This window comes from Primulina eburnea, chromosome 3 (assembly GCF_022965805.1).
Source record: "Primulina eburnea isolate SZY01 chromosome 3, ASM2296580v1, whole genome shotgun sequence".
NCBI lineage: Eukaryota > Viridiplantae > Streptophyta > Magnoliopsida > Lamiales > Gesneriaceae > Primulina > Primulina eburnea.
Genome location: NC_133103.1, coordinates 48,865,471 through 48,885,718, shown reverse-complemented (window position 1 = coordinate 48,885,718; position 20,248 = coordinate 48,865,471). Strand labels below are relative to the sequence as shown.

The window sequence follows — 20,248 nt, the reverse complement described above, 5'->3', positions numbered from 1 at the left end:
ATGACACTTAGATATGGTACTTCTGGACCAAAAATATCTTCATCATCTTCACATGAACGGAATGGATCCTTTTCTATGTTTAATGATCTAACAACTATTGGAGCACTTAAAGGATTTGATTTATCCATATTAAAACGTTTAAGGATCTTTTCTGTATAATTTGTCTGGTGAACAAACATTCCACATTCTTTTTGTTCAATTTGTAAACCCAGACAATACTTGGTTTTTCCAAGATCCTTCATTTCAAATTCTTCCTTCAAGTATGACACAACTTTTTGAATTTCCTTATTCGTTCCAATGATGTTTAAATCATCAACATATACAACAATAATTACGCATCCGGATGTTGTTTTCTAATGAAAACACAAGGGCATATTGAATTATTTACATATCCCTTTTTCATCAAGTGATCACTTAGTCGATTATACCACATTCGACCTGATTGCTTTAACCCATATAATGATCTTTGTAATTTCACAGAATAACATTCCCTGGGTTTTGAACTTTGTGCTTCAGGCATCTTAAATCCTTCAGGGATTTTCATATATATATTACTATCAAGTGATCCATATAAGTAAGCTGTAACAACATCCATAAGACGCATTTCTAAATTTTCAGATACCGCCAAGCTAATCAAATACCGAAACGTAATTACATCCATCACAGGAGAATATGTTTCTTCATAATCAATTCCAGGCCTTTGAGAAAAACCTTGTGCAACAAGTCGAGCTTTATATCTTACTATTTCATTTTTCTCATTTCGTTTTCGAATAAAAACCCATTTGTATCCAACAGGTTTTACACCTTCAGGTGTAAGGACTATAGGTCCAAAAACATTACGTTTATTTAGCGAATCTAATTCAACCTGGATGGCATCTTTCCATTTTATCCAATCCTGCCGATTTTTACATTAACCAAAAGATTTTGGTTCATGATCTTCGTTATCAATTATGATGTCGATTGCCACATTATAAGAAAATATATCATCAATTTCATCTATATCTTTTCGGTTCCATATTTTTCCAGTATTAATGTAATTGATAGAGATTTCATGATTCTCGTCAGTTTGTGGTTCTGACAGAACATTTTCATCATCATGTGTTTCTTCAGGAACACTATTCTCTATTTTGTGATCATCATGTGTTTCTTCAGAAACATCATTCTTTATTTTGTGATCATCGTGTTTCTCTATGAATTTTCTTTTTCGAGGATTTTTATCTTTGGAACCGACTGGCCTTCCACGCTTTAGGCGTTTAATGACATCATGAGTATCTTTCATTTGTTTCTTTGGAATTTCAATTCGAGCAGGGGCATTTGCAGCATGTATATATGATTTAGTTACCCCTTTTGTGTCTGCAAATGCATCTGGTATTTGATTTGCTATTCTTTGCAAGTGTACAATTTGTTGTACATCTTTTTCACATTGTTTTGTTCTTGGATCTAGATGTAACAATGATGATACATACCATGTAATTTCCTTTTCGGTATGTTTCTGTTCTCCCCCTAAAATTGGGAAATTTCCTCATTAAAATGACAATCAGCAAAACGTGCTGTGAACACGTCGCCTGTCTGAGGTTCAAGATATCGAATGATTGATGGACTATCATAACCGATATAAATTCCAACCTTTCTTTGAGGTCCCATTTTCTTTCGTTGTGGTGGTGCAATAGGCACATACACCATACATCCAAAAATTCTCAGATGAGAAATGTCTGGTTCTTTACCAAATGCAAGCTGTAATGGGGAGTATTTATGATATGCACTTGGTCTGATGCGAATTAATGAAGCAGCATGTAAAATTGCATGTCCCCATATAGAAATAGGGAGCTTTGTTTTCATAATCATTGGTCTAGCAATCATTTGCAGACGTTTAATCAATGATTCAGCCAATCCATTCTGTGTATGTACATGAGCAACAGGATGTTCAACAATGATTCCGATAGACATACAATAATCATTGAAAGTCTGGGAAGTAAATTCACCAGCATTATCAAGTCTAATTTTCTTGATGTATAATCGGGAAACTGATTCCTCAATTTTATTATTTGAGCAAGTAAACTTGCAAATGCAACATTTCGAGTTGACAATAAACATACATGTGACCATCTGCTGGAGGCATCAATCAATACCATAAAGTATCTGAATGGTCCACATGGTGGATGGATTGGTCCACAAATATCACCCTGAATACGTTCAAGAAACATTGGTGATTCAGTTTGGATTTTGACTGGTGATGGTCTTATAATAAGTTTTCCAAGAGAACATGCTTTACATTGAAACTTATTATTCTGAAAGATCTTCTGGTCTTTCAGTGGATGACAATGTGTATTTTCTATAATTCTTCGCATCATTGTTGAACCAGGATGTCCCAATCGATCATGCCAATTGGTTAATATCGAAGAATTATCAACTACCATGTTTGATTCAATGGGACTTATATGTGTATAATGCAATCGAGTAGAGAGCATTGGTAGTTTTTCAATCACATATTTCTTTCCTGATTTATATGTGATAAAACACATTTATTTCTCATTCCCTTCATTCATTGTTTGAGTATCATACCCATGGGAATATATATCATTAAACTCAACAAATTTCTTTTCGATTGTGGTGAATATAAAGCATCATTGATAAAAAATTTTGTACCATTAGGTAACAAAAATTGTGATTTACCACATCCTTTAATCAAGTCTACAGGACCTGATATTGTATTCACCGTTGTTTTTGTTGGTTTTAGTTCCAAGAAATATCTTTTATCTCGGAGATAGTGTGCGTTGTACCACTATCGGGTATGCAAACTTCAGCTTTGCTCATAGCATTTTCCATATTTGAACTTCAAAAAAATATGCAATGAAATAAATTACTGGCAATATATATTTAAATATAACACATATCATAATTATACAATAAAACATTATTCTATGAATACATGAAAAATAAATTATTGTACATTTATATTCTACCATTATATTGTTCATTTTCAGAGAAATCGTCGAGAAAACTTGCAGCATCAATATTGTTCATTTCTATCCCACCAACATATTGATCATTTCAGAGAAATCATTCATAAAATCACCAGCATCAAAATGAGTTGAATCACTCAAACGGTCACTGCGTTCAGTGAAGTTGGTCTCCTTTTCTTTTCCCTTTAATGATTCTTTATAAAGTTTACAAATGTGCTCAGGGGCTCGACAAACTTTGGGCCAATGTCCTGGAGTACCACATCTGTAACAAGAACTTTCATATATTTTTGAGTGATTATCATTAACACTTGTATTCTCATGAGGCCTTTTCAGTGGATGGTTTGGGACGCTCTTTTGAGATGAGTTATAAAAATAACTATCTCTATTATTTTCAAAACCATGGCCGCGTCCACGACCAATTCCACGTCCACGTCCACGACCTCGATCTCGACCAAAACCTGGTCTTTGAAATTGATTTTGGTTTCCAGGTTTAATTGATCCAGTGGGTCGGGACTGATGATTTCTCATTAATAGCTCGTTTTTTCCGCCACAAGAAGACAGACGATGAGTTCAGAATATCTCGCGAATCCACGTACTCTATATTGTTGCTGTAGAGTAATATTTGATGCATTAAACGTGGAAAATGTTTTTTCAAGCATCTCAGATTCTGTGACCTCATGTCCACAAAATTTTAATTGCGAGATTATTCTATACATCGACGAATTGTAATCACTGACTTTTTTAAAGTCTTGGAATCTCAATGTATTCCATTCATCCCGGACGGTCGGAAGTATAACTTCTCTTATATGTTCGAATCTTTCTTTTAATCCCTTCCACAAAGCCATGTGATTTTTTTCTGTCAGATATTCACATTTCAATCCATCGTCGAGATGTCGATGCAAAAATATCATGGCTCTTGCCTTTTCTTGTGACGTGCATATGCCATTTTCTTTAATGGTCTCGCTAGACCCAATGACTCAAGATGCATTTCTACATCTAGAGTCCATGGCATATAATTCTTTCCCGTGATGTCGAGCGCAACAAATTCGAGCTTTGTTAAATTTGACATGGTGGTACTAAAAAAATTACGATGCATTTTATTAGTTAATAAATATTGTAATACAAAGTAACGGATAAACAACAAGTACAAGTATTTGTAAAAATAAAGAAAATGCACGAGGAGAATATTCTCCGATAAATACAAGACTCGTGAATATGATAACCAAAATAATTAAAAATATCCTTGAGAAAGCCATCTTCTTTTTTCTTCGAAAAATTTGATGATGAATAATTTTTAGAGAAGAAGAGAAAATTGGAGTGATTGAATGTGTTTGTGAGATCATATTTATAGGGCAAAAACTAGCCGTTTTTTTACCATTTATGACCGTTTGTGTACAAAAAAAATAAAGGTATGTATTTGTATAATTTTATGGTAATAATATGGTATATATAATATTAGACATGTTTAAATAATTATGTATATCATATCATAATATTATAATGAATGTCATAATTTATTTTGTTTAAAAACCTTATAGGCTTTTATACTTGTCGTATCCCTTACCGGGAGTGTGGGATGTCGTCTTAACATCCTCCCAGGATTTATAACAAGTTTATGAAAAATTTATTTTTATTATTTCTAATAATAACATTATATTGTATATTAAATAAATATACAATAAATAAATAACAGTAAAATAAATATAATTACTTTTGTTACCTTTTTCTTCTGTTTGGAGCTTGGAAAAGTATATAGGACTTTTAGAGATTCGTGCTGATAACGTGTTGTGAAAAAGTAAAAATTTATGGTAAAAGTAAAAATCTCAAACTCTCAAAATTTACCAAACTACACACTTTATAATATTTTTCTCTCTACTCATTGTGATTTTCTTCACAAATGAGAGATCTATTTATAGAGTTTCATTACACATAATCCAAAAAATAAAATACATCATTACCTACATCATCACACACAAATTTCTAATTTTACAACTCTTATTTTCAACATTCAAATATTCAACTATTACTTTTCAATATTCAAATCATTTATTTTCAATAAAATTAAAACTTTAATCGTTAGAAAGCAAATTGGGTAGGAGAAGTCTAGTTAGATTAGCGGATTTTTCAGTTAATTTTTTATATTTTGAATAATAATATTAATAGTAAAATTAATGTTAATATATAATAGTAGACAAAATAAAAATAGTGATAATAAAAATAATAATACTAATATTAATCAGTATAATATTATTATTATTATTATTATTATTTATTATAAATATTATAGTAATTATTGTTTATCATCGATCTTATTATTTACTATTAATTTATTTATTTTTATACAAATTATTATTGAATAATTACTTATTCCATCTTATCAATTTATTTTTTAATATTGATATTATTAATCTTTTTTATTTTTATTTATTTCTTATTAATTCTGTATTAATATTATTATTTCGAAAATAAAGAAAATATATATTAAAAAAATGACAGTAGAATTAGCCTTGTATAAATTTTGTTATGGTAAATGTTTTTTTCTTCTAATTTCTCAAAAAATGACAGTAGAATTAGCCTTGTATAAATTTTGTTATGGTAAATGTTTTTTTCTTCTAATTTCTCAATGTCTGCTATAAGTTTTTGGCTAATTCTTGAATATGCAGCTTAAGTTTATTATATAATTGCTTTAATTACACAACCACATTTAAAAGTTAAAAATTATATTACATAAAAAATTAAAATTTATTCATCTACTCCAATGATTTCACAAAGTTCTATAAGTATGAGCCTCATTTGGATAAAGGATTCAATTTGTAGCTGGTCTATTGACCAAAAAAATTAAAGAATGATAACAATGACAACAATAACTGTTATTTTTGTTGAAAAATAATATTTAAAATGTGTGTGTTGAATATTTGAATGTTGAAAATAAGAGTTGTAAATATTGAAAATTAGTGTGTGATGATGTAGGTAATGATGTATTTTATTTTTGAATTATTTATAAAGATTTCCTATAAATAGATCTCTCATTTGTGAAGAAAATCACAATTGAGTAGAGAGAAAAATATTATAAAGTGTGTAGTTTGGTAAATTTTGATAGTTTGAGATTTTTACTTTTTACCATAAATTTTTACTTTTTTACAACACGTTATCAGCACGAAGCTCTAAAAGTCCTCCATATTTTTCCAAACTCCAAATAGAAGAAAAAGGTAACAAAAGTAATAATATTTATTTTATTGTTATTTATTTATTGTGTATATATTTAATATATAATATAATGTTATTATTAGAAATAAGAAAAATAAATTTTTCGAAAACTTGTTATAAATCCTGGGAGGATGTTAAGACGACATCCACACTCTTGATAAGGGATACGACAAGTATAAAAGCCTATAAGATTTTTAAAAAAAATAAATTATGACACTTCATTATAATAATGTGATATGATATACATAATTATTTAAACATGACTAATATTATATACACCATATTATTACCATAAAATTATACAAATACATACTTTATTTTTTTGTACACCAACGGTAAAAAACGGCTAGTTTTTGCCCTATAAATATGATCTCACAAACTCTTTCAATCACTCCAACTTTCTCTTCTTCTCTAAAAATTATTCTTCATCAAATTTTTCGAAGAAAAAAGAAGATGGCTTTCTCAAGGTTATTTTTAATTATTTTGGTTATCATACTCACGAGTCTTGTATTTATCGGAGAATATCCTTCTCATGTGTTTTCTTTATTTTTACAAATGCTTGTACTTGTTGTTTATCCATTACTTTGTATTGCAATATTCATTAACTAATAAAATGCATCGTAATTTTTTTAGTACCACCATGTCAAATTTGACAAAGCTCGAATTTGTTGCGCTCGACATCACGGGGAAAAATTATATGCCATGGACTCTCGATCTAGAAATGCATCTTGAGTCATTGGGTCTAAGTGAGACCATAAAAGAAAATGGCATATCGACATCACAAGAAAAGGCAAAAGCCATTATATTTTTGCGTCGACATCTCGACGAGGGATTGAAATGTGAATATTTAATTGAAAAAGATCCCATGGGTTTGTGGAAAATATTGAAAGAAAGATTTGAACATATAAAGGAAGTTATACTTCCGACTGCCCGTGATGAATGAAATATGTTAAGATTCTAAGATTTTAAGAAAGTCAGTGATTACAATTCAGCGATGTATCGAATAATCTCGCAGTTAAAATTTTGTGGACATGAGGTCACAGAATCGGAAATGCTTGAAAAAACATTTTCCACGTTTCATGCATCAAATATTACTCTACAACAACAATATTGAGTACGTGGATTTGTGAGATATTCTGAACTCATCGCCTGTCTTCTTGTGACGGAAAAGAACAACGAGCTATTAATGAGAAATCATCAGTCCCGACCCACTGGATCAACAGCATTTCCAGAAGTAAATGATGTAAGTAAAAATGAATTTAAATATCGAAACCAAAATCAAATTCAAAGACAAAGATTTTGGTCGAGGTCGTGGACGTGGACGTAGACGTGGAATTGGCCGTGGTCGTGGTCGAGGCCGTGGTTTTGAAAACAATAGAGATAGTTATTTTTATAACTCATCTCAAAAGAGCGTCTTAAACCATCCACTGAAAAGGCATCATGAGAATACAAGTGTTAATTAGAATCACTCAAAAAGATATGAAAATTCTTGTTTCAGATGTGGTACTCCAGGACATTGGTCCCGTATTTGTCGAGCCCCTGAGCATCTTTGTAAACTTTATAAAAAATCATTAAAGGGGAAAGAAAAGGAGACCAATTTCACTGAACGCAGTGACCGTTTGAGTGATTCAACTCATTTTGATGATGGTGATTTTATGAATGATTTCTCTGGAAATGATCAATATGTTGGTGGGATAGAAATGAACAATATTGATGCTGCAGATTTTCTCAATGATTTCTCTGAAAATGAACAATATAATGGTAGAATATAAATGTACAATAATTTATTTTTCATGTATTCATATAATAATGTTTTATTGTATAATTATGATATGTGTTATATTTAAATATATATTGCCAGTAATTTTATTTCATTGCATATTTTTTTGAAGTTCAAAAATGGAAAATGCTATGAGCAAAGCTGAAGTTTGCATACCCGATAGTGGTACAACGCACACTATTCTCCGAGATAAAAGATATTTCTTGGAACTAAAACCAACAAAAACAACGGTGAATACAATATCAGGTCCTGTAGACTTGATTAAAGGATGTGGTAAAGCACAATTTTTGTTACCTAATGGTACAATTTTTTTTTATCAATGATGCTTTATATTCACCACAATCGAAAAGAAATTTGTTGAGTTTTAATGATATATATTCCCATGGGTGTGATACTCAAACAATGAATGAAGGGAATGAGAAATATATGTGTCTTATCACATATAAATCAGGAAAGAAATATGTGATTGAAAAACTACCAATGCTCCCTACTGGATTGCATTATACACATATAAGTCCGATTGAATCAAACATGGTAGTTGATAATTCTTCAATATTAACCAATTGGCATGATCGATTGGGACATCCTGGTTCAACAATGATGCGAAGAATTATAGAAAATACGCATGGTCATCCGCTGAAAGACCAGAAGATCTTTTAGAATAATAACTTTCAATGTAAAGCATGTTCTCTTGGAAAACTTATTATAAGACCATCACCATCCAAAATCCAAACTGAATCACCAATGTTTCTTGAACGTATTCAGGGTGGTATTTGTGGACCAATCCATCCACCATGTGAACCATTCAGATACTTTATGGTATTGATTGATGCCTCCAGCAGATGGTCACATGTATGTTTATTGTCAACTAGAAATGTTGCATTTGCAAGATTACTTGCTCAAATAATAAAATTGAGGAATCAATTTCGTGATTATACAATCAAGAAGGCAAGAACAACATATCTACGGTTTTTCATCCATAAATAGGTAAAAAATTCTACAAACATGATCTCCACTGTTCATAATTTATCCGACGTACTTGTGCACGTACTGTGAAATTTAAGCCTGATCCAACGGTGCAGTAAGTCAAAAAGAATCCTGGAAGGAAATTTATTTTACGATCGAAGTGCTGATGCGTTCTCGAAGTGCCATTTGCTCGATTTTTCCGTGATTTTTGTTTTTTCCAATCTGTAAGTAAGGTAAGTGGGCTTGTTTTAAAAGTATAATTTCAGTTCTGTATTGTTTCGTTTTTCAAAAATTATGATCGAGTGCAATTCTTCTTCTACATCCTTTTGATACGATTATCGTATGCTTTATACTTTTACACTTTGAGAATTCAACTGGATACGAGTGAGAATCAAAATATAAGATATGGTTATTACTCTTACACGGTGGGATTGTAACCGTTATATGGCCTCGATCCCTTAGAAGATTAAAAATTAGGGACTGATGTCAGTAAACCATGGAAAGTAAAGAATCTCATGGACGAAATTATGCATATGATTACGACGATGACATGTTATGAGAATCATGTTATGCGTGATATGATATATGATTTTCGAAATTCGTGTATATTTGTTATATATGTGCTCGAACCACCCCCGCTTACTGAGTGACAACAATATCAATCACCCATTACTCTACTTTCCCAGATATGTCAGAAGAAGAATAAAGGAAGAAGAATCAGACACCAGGTTTTTGACTGGTAGTGTACGCATGATGAAGTTTAACTAAATTTTTGTTCTTTTAAGTTTTTAATCAAGTTTTAAACGAATCCGCAAATTTTTATCGTTTCCATAATTACTATTGTAAAGATTATTCATTTTATGATAATTATGAAATAAACTAGTTTTCTGTACTACGAGGCTTGTTGTTTAACAATTATGTGATTGTTGAACAACGTCGGTGTCGACTAACTCTGGTCTCGGGGCGTAACAATAGCAACTTGCTGCGTCATTTGAAAGCATGTTATCTTTATATCGGATTTTTTCCACAACATTATCCTGACATAAAAATAGCTAGTATGATCTGGCTATATGGGTTGCTGAGGGATTTGTGAAATGGAGTAGATCTAATTCTGTTGAGGTGGTTGCAATGGAGTACTTGCCAGAACTTATTGATGGAAATCTTATCTTTGTTCGCCTTTAGATTCATTTGAGGCGCTAGAGTTTCGTGGAATCCACGATCTTTTGAAGGACGTATCACGCAAAAGGCTCAGAAAGATAACTTTCTTTGTGTCTTGAATAGCTATGAGCCCTTTTGTATCTAAGAATCAAATAGTTAACGATGCCTGTTTATCGATCCAAATATTGCAGGAGATGACAACAACAATGATGAGAATGACTTGGCTGATGTTGCTTTGACTGACGGTAGTGGTTCAGACTTCAGATGATGAAGCTCCTCGTCCTACTGATGATTTGGGCTATTTCGCTTTAATTCATGGTAGTCATTCAGATGATGAAGCTTCTCCAGGTACTGATTCAGATGACGAAAATTGGAGAACAGCGATGTCTTGGAGTCTATTGATGGCTCTGATGATGATGGTGAAGATCGTGAGGGCATTGATTCTTCCGACAAAGGAGACGACAGATACATTTGCAATATAATCACAGCAATGCCACTTATCCATTCCTTGATCTATATTACTGGTGGTACGTCATCAATCCTTAGAGTGATCTCAGGATTGCTCAAGGTATTGTGTGTCGGTACATTGGAAACCAATGAGTTCCCAGTACAAGTTTTAGATCTTGTTAACTTGAGATACCCTGAGCTCGGATACGTTAATCAAGTCCCTCCTTATATCAAGACCATGGAATCTACAAAATTTAATTGTTCAAACCGTAGACGAAATAACTCGACATCTTGAAATCTGGGAGATGCCACAGTTAAGACATCTTCAGATCTATCACTTTCATCTACCAGAAGTTCTTAATTTTCGTGTCAGAAAAACAGACACAAGGGATTTTAAAGGCCTTGGAACACTTTCATACACAACAGATTTTAGGTGTACGGAGGAGGTCCTCGGAAGAATTTTGAATCTCAAAAGGCTGAATATTAGGTTCACGAAGGAATCAAATGACTGGTCGTTTTATTGTCTTAACAATCTTGTCCATCTGCGTGAACTCGAATCTTTACTATGCATGTTCTACCCCGAGCCTGACGGAACTCTTGTCCGAAACAACCTCTTCCCGCCTTCGTTAACAAAGTTGTGTTTTGGTAGGCTCTGTAATTCCATGGGAGAAAATGACCATCATTGGCACATTGCCCAATCTTGAAGTTCTGAAACTGAAGAGCAGAGCCTTCAAAGAACCATCGTGTGAGCCGAAAGAAGACAAATTCCCACGACTGAAATTCCTATCTATTGAATCTTCATGGGATCTAAAGGAGTGGCGAGCCGAAGATTACCAATTTCAACGACTCCGCCACCTCTTGCTCCTACAATGCTCTGCCTTGGAGGCAATCCCATCTGGAATACGAGAAATCCCGACTCTTGAAATAATCAAGTTGCATTTGTGTAGCCATGCTGTCGAATCCTCAGCGAAAGGAAATGCTTGGAGAGGAAAGTGAAACTAAACTCGTAGTAGTTAATAGCAAGCCGAGAGAAGTGGTCTAACAGTGATAATGTCGATCCTTATTAATATTTCACATGTTCTAAAAAAACTGATATTTATTGAATAATAGATAAGAATAAGAATAGATAAGAATATTATTTATTAAAAAAACACAAAAACTCATATGAGACGGTCTCACATGTTAATTTTGTGAAACGGATCTCCAACCTGATCCAGTTGATGAAAATATTATTTTTTACTTTAAATATAAAACGAGTATACTCGTATCATAAAAATAGATATGCGAAATTGGATAACAAGAGACATTCTATTAGAAGTGTGAATCTTCCAATTTTGCATTTTAACTTAGGGTTGTTCATTAAATGGTTTAAACTGAAAAATCTGACTGGATCGTAAATTTGGCTTGGTGCAAACATTTTTTAGGTTGGTTTCAATTTTAATTTTGATAATTTTGATTTGTTCGGTTAAATTTAAATTTTAAAAAGCGAAAAAATTGAACCGATCAATTTATATATAATAACAACAATAAATATTAATATAGTTAAATTTTTATATATAATATGTTAAAATAGTTAAAAGAGTAATGTTAAATAATTTAAGCAAACACTTGTGTGAGACAGTGTCATGAGTCGTATTTTGTGAGAAGGATCTCTTATTTGGATCATCCATGAAAAATATTGTTTTTTATGCTAAGAATATTACTTTTTATTGTAAATATCGGTATGGTTGACCTATCTCACATAAAAAGATTCATAAGATTGTCTCACAAGAGCCCTACTCAATCATTCAAATCGCCGTGGACTTTAATGCAAAGCTTACCTCATGAATGTTTGTAATCATTTGTTATATTTCATTATGTTATTATTTTTCGATTATATTTGTTTTAAATTGTTAGTTTTATTTAATTATCAAATATTTGATTTTTTAAAACTAAATAGTAATACAATAAAACTAAACTAAATTGAACCTAAATAAAATAATTTGATTTTTTCGAATCAAAATTTACCAAAACCAAATCCAAACTACGGGTAAACGGGTCAAAAGTAAAAAAGACTATAATTTTAATCCCACAAAATTAACTATTGACCCTTTTAGTCTTAGTTATCTACTTTAAAGGCTTCTTTTTAAAAGACCCCCTACTTACTTGAAATATCACTCTAATCCCTGATTATTGCCGAATAGTCTCTTCCCTGTTCTCTCGGACGTCCCCTGAAATTAGGGTTCGCTTATTCGTGATTGCAGTCCCATGGCCGATCGAAGCATCAATAACAACAACTCCAACAACCTGGTTGTGGCGGCAACGGCAGTCGCCAAGCAGCCGATATGGATGAAGCAAGCTGAGGAAGCCAAGCTGAAAAGCGAAGCAGAGAAGACCGCCGCCGCCAAAGCCGCATTTGAAGCCACCTTCAACAAATCCCAGACCCAACAACTTGAAGCCGCTTCCGCCGTGTTATCCTCCGAGGATTCTGATTCTGATGACGATAAATCATCGGAGAACACACGCCCTGCGGGTCCCGTGGACCCTGCTAGGTGTATGGCGCAGGGTGCGGGCATTGCGGGCGGGACGGCGTGTGTGGGGGCGACGTTTGCTGTCGTCACAAAAGACAGTGATGGGAGGAATGTGACACGGGGAGGGGCTAACGTGGTGGTGAGGATTGCTCCGGGGATGGGGGTTGGGGGTTCGGACCAGAATGGGATAGTTAAGGATATGGGTGATGGGACGTATAGCGTGACATATGTTGTGCCTAAGAGAGGGAATTATATGGTGAATGTTGAGTGCAATGGGAAGCCAATTATGGGCAGTCCGTTCCCTGTTTTTTTCAGCACTGGTATGTGGTTTCCTCTTCTCTTTTTGCTTTTTGGATTTGGAAGTGCACATTTTTGTATACGGTGGTAAAATTGGCCCCCAAGATTAGGAATCCTTCCGGCATCTGCTACTTTTATGCATGTATTTAAAGCTCTATCTTGCACTACTGTTCTGATTGAATAGCGAAAGATAACCCTTGACGTAAATTTTGGAACCTTGAAGTAAAATTTGGAGCTTCAATGCTAGCCAACTTGTCTATATATATGTGCTTAACTTCTTATCCACGTATTACTTTGTGTAATCATGTTGATGTTTTAATGTGGTATTGTTTTTCTTATTGATCATGAAATATGATAAATCATTCTACAGAAAGGCGTCAAAGCTTTCAAAATTTTTATTTGAATGTGTAGTAATCCTGTTAGTTTCTAAAAGACTTTATGTTACAACTCGTACGTGTAGGAACGGTAAACACACTATTCATATATCAAGGAATGAATATAAGCTTTGTGTATTGTATGTTACGTGCACATCTTCCTAATCGTTAATAGCATAATGTTCGGACTTGTTTGCTGTCTGAATAATTAGGTCTTTTTGTTTGTAGAAGCGTCACTTACCAATGCTTGTAAGCTGTATGTTCTGTAGTTTATATGTTATGTTGTGTAGCAATTGTTATTCACCCAAGTAGGTACATAGCTTGTGTATTAGCTTTGATGGTCACAAGCCTTTTGAAAATTTCCGAAGTGAAGTTCTATCTTTGAAAACTATTCAAACCAGAAACTACTGTTTCAAAAAAAAAGATCAAATTTGTTTTCAAATAACATTAAAATGGGTTTAAAAAAGGAAAGCCGTTTACGGGGTGAACCAAAAGGAAATTCAGCTTCCATAACCTAAACTGTTCAAAGCAAAAAACATTTTTTCCTTTGTTTTTCATTAAATTTTTCTAAGAGGATCCTAGTTTCAATTTTTGCCAAGGTTTTAGACAAAGGAAATAAGATTTTTATCTGCTGGTAACTCTTGAGTGGACAAAATTCCAGTTCAACCCTTGGATCTGATGCTGGATGTGTTTCAATGGGCTTCTTTATTGTGTGCATATAAACAAAGCATGATTTGTGGTCTTCAGTTTTTATTAATCTTGAATAATTTTGGTTGCTGAAAACAACTGTTGTGAATTTTTTAACTTCTTCTTGTTTGATTTTGATCGTCGTTGTCAAAAGTGCGAAGCACAAAAAAGCGCTCAATGTCTTGGGCCTTAAAGCGCGAAGAGAAGCGCACACTGTATGGAAAAAAAACGCAATAAACAAAATATTATCAAAAAATAAAAATAAAATAATTAGTCTTTAAAAATGTAATAGATGAAATATCAAGTGTCATAATAATCTTAATCTTCTAAATATATATCATCAGCCTCATCGCTTGATTTGTATCAATCGATATCTTTTTCTTCAGTGCATTTTTGGTGGCTAGGAAGAAATTTTATCAATAACTACGTGGTACAAATCTGAACATCGCAGTTCTTTTATACAGGGACACCCTCTGGAGGGCTTCTTGGGATGGCTCCAGCAGCTTCATTTCCGAATTTAGTTAACCAGACCATGCCGAATATGCCAAATTATTCTGGTTCTGTATCTGGTGCTTTTCCTGGGTTGCTTGGCATGATTCCAGGTGTTGTTTCTGGGGCCTCTGGTGGAGCAATTTTGCCCGGAATTGGGCAATCTCTTGGCGAAATTTGTCGAGAGTATCTTAGTGGGCGGTGTGCGAAAACTGATTGCAAGTTTAGTCACCCGCCTCACAATCTGTTGATGACTGCACTAGCTGCAACCACTACCATGGGAACCCTTAGTCAAGTGCCAATGGCACCTTCTGCTGCTGCAATGGCTGCTGCTCAGGCAATTGTTGCCGCCCAGGCTCTTCAAGCCCATGCTGCGCAGGTCCAAGCTAATTCCTCAAAAGACTCCTCTGGTAAGAATTTCACTCCCCAAGCTCCACCAATGTAGTCTTGAAAGTTTTGAGTTCCTATGAATAATTGTTAAATAACATAAAATCAGAGACTTGCTTGATTTTTTATTTATGTTTTTGTTAACGCTATTTATTTTGATTTACCTCATTTTTTACGGTTTCGATTTTGCTATGCCGTCGATATTTTTTGTCATTAGATTTGTTAACTTGTCTTGTCAATACTGATTCTGAATAATTTTGATAATTTGTACTTATTTATTCTTTTAATCTATCTGGATCAGCTGATAAAAAAGGAAAGGCTGATTCCCTTAAAAAAACTGTGCAAATTAGCAATCTCAGCCCACTTCTGACCGTGGATCAGTTAAAACAACTCTTTGGCCTTGGTGGCACAGTTGTTGAATGCAATATCACTGATTCAAAACATTTCGCTTACATTGAATACTCAAAACCTGAAGAAGCTACAGCTGCCTTGGCATTGAATAATATGGATGTTGGGGGTCGTCCTCTGAATGTCGAAATGGCTAAATCACTTCCGCCTAAGCCTGTTTTGAATTCACCACTGGCTTCATCATCTCTGCCTTTGGTGATGCAGCAAGCTGTTGCAATGCAACAAATGCAATTTCAGCAGGCTCTGTTGATGCAGCAAGCACTTACAGCACAACAGGCTGCTAACAGAGCTGCAACCATGAAGTCTGCAACTGACTTAGCTGCCGCCAGGGCTGCAGAAATAACTAAAAAGATGCAAGCAGATGGACTGGTTATTGAAGAAAAGGATTCTGATAAAAAATCAAGGTATGTTGCTTTTGATCTCAGTGGCCTTTGATTGGTTACTGTCAGGAAAGTTTGCTATCAATAAATTTGGAGGGGCCTTGGAGGCGAAGTTTTTAAGATGCAATTTTATTTGTGAAATAAAATGGGTTTGAAACTTAAATGGGGATCCAAAATATTCTCGAAATCACCTCTATGCATATTATGGGAGTCAATGCACTTATATGTACTGTATTATTGACATTCTAATGACAGTGGCCTGGAATATGTTTCCTGTCTGGTTTTTATTACATTCGAAAAGCAGTTGGTTAGTTTGCTCCTGTCATAACAATAATTTGAAAACTTTACTCTTAGTTTTAACTTTATAAAAAAATCGGTCGAGTTCTGTTGAGTACAGGTATGCACTGGCATCACACATGCTAAATTTTTAGTCATACCCCGATTAAATTCAGGAACTACCCTTCAGTTCTCTTATCGCATGTTTTTCTCTTGCTGCTGGTTTTAAATTGATCTTTAAGCTGTATCCTATATAATGATACCAATAAGGAAGAACTAATATTTTGTTTTCTAAAATGTCATAGGCTTCTTTTTATATCTTTTGCTATTGTACTGAATTTACTGATACAGTTAAAAAACATGAGTAATTTTTGGTAACGATCTTCTCTTTACTACAGTTCATTAACTGCATGTTTTTCCTGATTTGGGATTTATTTATCTTGTATGTTAAGTTTTTTTCCTTGGAAATTAGCAGTTTGTAGATAATTTAGATATACTTTATGTATGATATATATCATATATATTATACAGTTATTCTTTATTTCTCAAGGAAAGAACATTGAATTTTTAGTTACTTCACTTATTGACGTCTGTATCAGGTCACCTTCTGCTACTCGAACAAAGTCAAGATCTAGGTCCAAGTCAGCATCTCCTGTGAATTACCGGTCGAGGAGGAGGTCTCGCTCATTCTCGCCTCCAACTCGCCGAGCTCGTGGTTACAGATCCAGATCACCTAGGAGATTTCGTCATTACATGAGCAATGAAAAAGAACGAAGATATTTCAGGGATAGTAGGGATCGCAGTGATAGAGGTAGAAGAAGGGACTCAGATAGGTTGCGTGAAAGCCTTTCACCTGTTTCAAGGAGAAACAGGAGCAGAAGTGTGAGCCCTCAAACTAGAAGTTCTCATCGAGTTGATTCAAGTTCACCAAAGGGGCGCCGAATTAATCCAAAAGATAGAACAACAAAGTCATCCCGTCATTATTCAAGATCTCCTCGGCATCATAGGATCAGGTCTTCATCTTCAGGGGATGATGAGATTAAATCAAAACAGAGAAGGCGCTCTAGGTCAGGGTCTCTTGAAGTTAAGCATCACTCTAGTGATAAAAAAGACAGAAGAAGAGCAGAAAAGTCTAAATATCGGAGTCAAAGACGCTCCAGATCAACCTCCGTAGATGATCGAACTCATGGACGTAGATCTTCTCCGAGAGTTCCGGAAGAAAGCAGATCGAAACGCAGAAGGAGCTCGAGGTCCAGATCCCAGGAAGATAAGCGTCGGCCAAATGAAAGATCGGAAGGGGCCAGAGAAGAGAAATCAAAATACCAGGATAGAATGCATTCCAGATCAAGATCTACTGAAGGAAAGCAACATAAAGGCAGTAAGCGTTCAGATTACCACAAGTCCAAACACAGAAAGCCCTCGGGGTCTATCTCAGAAGAAAATAATCATAAATTAAGTGATACTGATCCTGTGGAACATGAAGATAATGTTATTAAAAATAAGAATGAAATATTAATCACACATGGTGATGTCTCTGTGCACAGGCTGGATGATTCGCAGAATATTTTTGAAAGAGATGAGGATGATGATCAAAGAAGTGGTCATCAACAAAGTCACATTGTTGAACCTTAGGCTAGACGGACTGCTTTCAAGAGGTGTATGGGTTGATAACCAACATGTGATTAACTGGGAGAAAGGATCCTTCAAGAACTCGGGCCTTCTTATTTGATGGTCAATACAATTAGGTGGTTTATCTCTTGAAGTGATGAATGTGCTCTTTGTTTCTTTTGCAGGTCTGAGGTTGAATAGATTAACGATGAAGTCTGGAGACTTGCTTGCTCTTTTTAAAACACTTCAAGAAGTGTGTTTCGCTGATCCAATCATGAAATGTATTTTCCAAACTACTTGATATTAATGGTTGTGTTATTATATTCAAGAATTGATGTTGGTTAAGTGTGATTCCTTTACCTTGTAAAATTTCATCCACCATACATCAAACTTATATTTATTTTTTTAATTTTTTTTATAGGAAATCATTAAATTTTAATTTAATGAATTCCCTAGCAAACTAAGTTCAATTTTATGAGTTAGCCCTGGATTCAGGAACGTGGCCTTGTTTCCTTTCCTTGCTGAACAGCTGATTGACTAGTACCGTTGGATTGATGATTTTGTGTGATATGGTTGATATAAATCTTTTTAATATAAATTTATTGGTTTGGTGGGCCTGTTACAACACATGAAGATGCAGGTATTTGGACTGCTGCTTCTTGTTGCTCAATCAGTTGATTTGGATCTGCTGAATTTCTCTGATTGTAACTGAAAGGTATGCAACAACCGCATTTGCCGATGTAGCAGAAGGTTCATTGTTGCGTGTGTAGTATGCTCCATGATTTGGGAGTATTAGCTACAATTGTTGCATTAGGATATATCTAAACAATAATATTTTGTTGATAATTGTACTGTATTTTCTACTTACTTTTCCTCGTCTTTATGTTTATCTTTTCTCTTTCTCCCATTTTCCTTTTTCTTTCATTTTTTTTCCTTTTCTTTCCATACCCTTTTTTTCTTCCTCTTCCTCTTGAAAGTTGTTTGGTCAAGGTACTCTTAAGGCCGATATCAAGTCAGATGTGGCGGGTGGGTTGATTAATTTGTTGTTCAGTCATTATTCTTTTTTAACAGGTATTTCCTTCATTTTATTTCATTATAACACTACTTTTCATTTATATTGGAAAACAAAGATAATTAGGGAGGATCTTCTCTCTCATTTTCGCTTCTGCTGCTCATTATTCAATGTGTTTACGGATTATCTCTGTTGAATGAATTTTACTTAATTATCCCCATTTTAGGCGTTGCATTCTATCTATTTGTTTAACATAGTTATTTTTGTAAGGATACACAAAGTGTCCAGTGTAATTACTCCTCACGATGCCTGTAACATCCCAAGCACTTGCACGTTAGTTGCACATATTTCTGTGTGGTTTGTTAATGTAATCTTGCTTCTTAATATTAATATATTAAAAGATCCAATCGTTTCTGTTAATTCACCCTTTGAATGAGTACGTAACTAATCTCCATTTTTTCTCTCCGACCAGGGCATGATGCTTTACTTTAATAATATTTTCGTGCTCTCGTTGTTTTGCTATTCACTTCCCATCTCTCTCTTTCCCCCCTCGCTTTTTTCCCTTTTTGCCTTTTTTTGGTTGTCTTTAGTTCGTGCAAGGATGTTTGTGATGGAGAGGATGACCCAATCAACAACCGATGAGGTTATTGCATCATCTTCATGGGTAAATAGAGAATGTTATTCCAATAGTAGCTGTTTTATGTCCCAGTGCCCGTGCCAAGTTGATTTCTTTCTATTGTTAAGGTTGAACCTTATGAACTGTAATAGAATGATGTGTTGGTCAGTGAAATTTATGGTTGTAAGGTTTTAGCGTAAACTTTGGAGTCATGAATTGAGATGATAACAAATGCATCGTTGAGTTGATGTTTACCAACGGTGTGTACACGACGTCTTCCTTAAAATGTACCTAAGAAATCGCCTTTAAAGTGTATAAAAGAAAGGTTTGTTTAGGTTGTATGTTCACGGAGTCATCCGGAACATTTTGCAGTCATCACACTTTGTGCTGAATTTCATCTACTCAAGTAAGCTTCTGCCCAACAAATCGTTGTGCTATACGAGAATGAATTTGGCAGTGTTTGTTCTCATTCCTGGGTTTACCTTGAGGGTTGGAATTTGCTTCCTTGTCGGGTGGTACCCGGTACATATTGAGATGACATTTTTCCTTTTTCTGTTGGGTTGAGGTTGGGGAAAATGGTAGATATCCCTCCATAATTTTGGATTCGAAAATACAGGATTTAAATTGATTTCCTTCGTTGAATCCTCCCAGTTTACTATATATGTTTTCTAATTGTATTCTTT

General features: G+C 34.2%; 1 protein-coding gene across 6 annotated transcripts; it reads left to right on the top strand.

The window, feature by feature from the left end:
* Positions 1-12,668: 12,668 nt before the first annotated feature.
* On the top strand, positions 12,669-19,899 carry LOC140827774 (uncharacterized). 6 transcript variants are annotated; one of them, XM_073190603.1, is made up of 6 exons: positions 12,669-13,351; positions 14,854-15,288; positions 15,567-16,077; positions 16,929-17,707; positions 17,874-18,652; positions 18,915-19,899. In XM_073190603.1, the coding sequence occupies exons 1-5, from the start codon at positions 12,769-12,771 to the stop codon at positions 18,056-18,058; spliced, it is 2,493 nt and encodes an 830-aa protein (XP_073046704.1). In that variant the 5' UTR covers positions 12,669-12,768; the 3' UTR covers positions 18,059-18,652; positions 18,915-19,899. The 6 variants fall into 6 exon arrangements, with proteins under 6 accessions (XP_073046704.1, XP_073046702.1, XP_073046699.1 ...); XM_073190601.1 differs by having other exon boundaries at positions 16,929-18,218; positions 18,578-18,652; positions 19,540-19,899; XM_073190598.1 differs by having other exon boundaries at positions 16,929-18,218; positions 18,578-18,652.
* Positions 19,900-20,248: the final 349 nt, after the last annotated feature.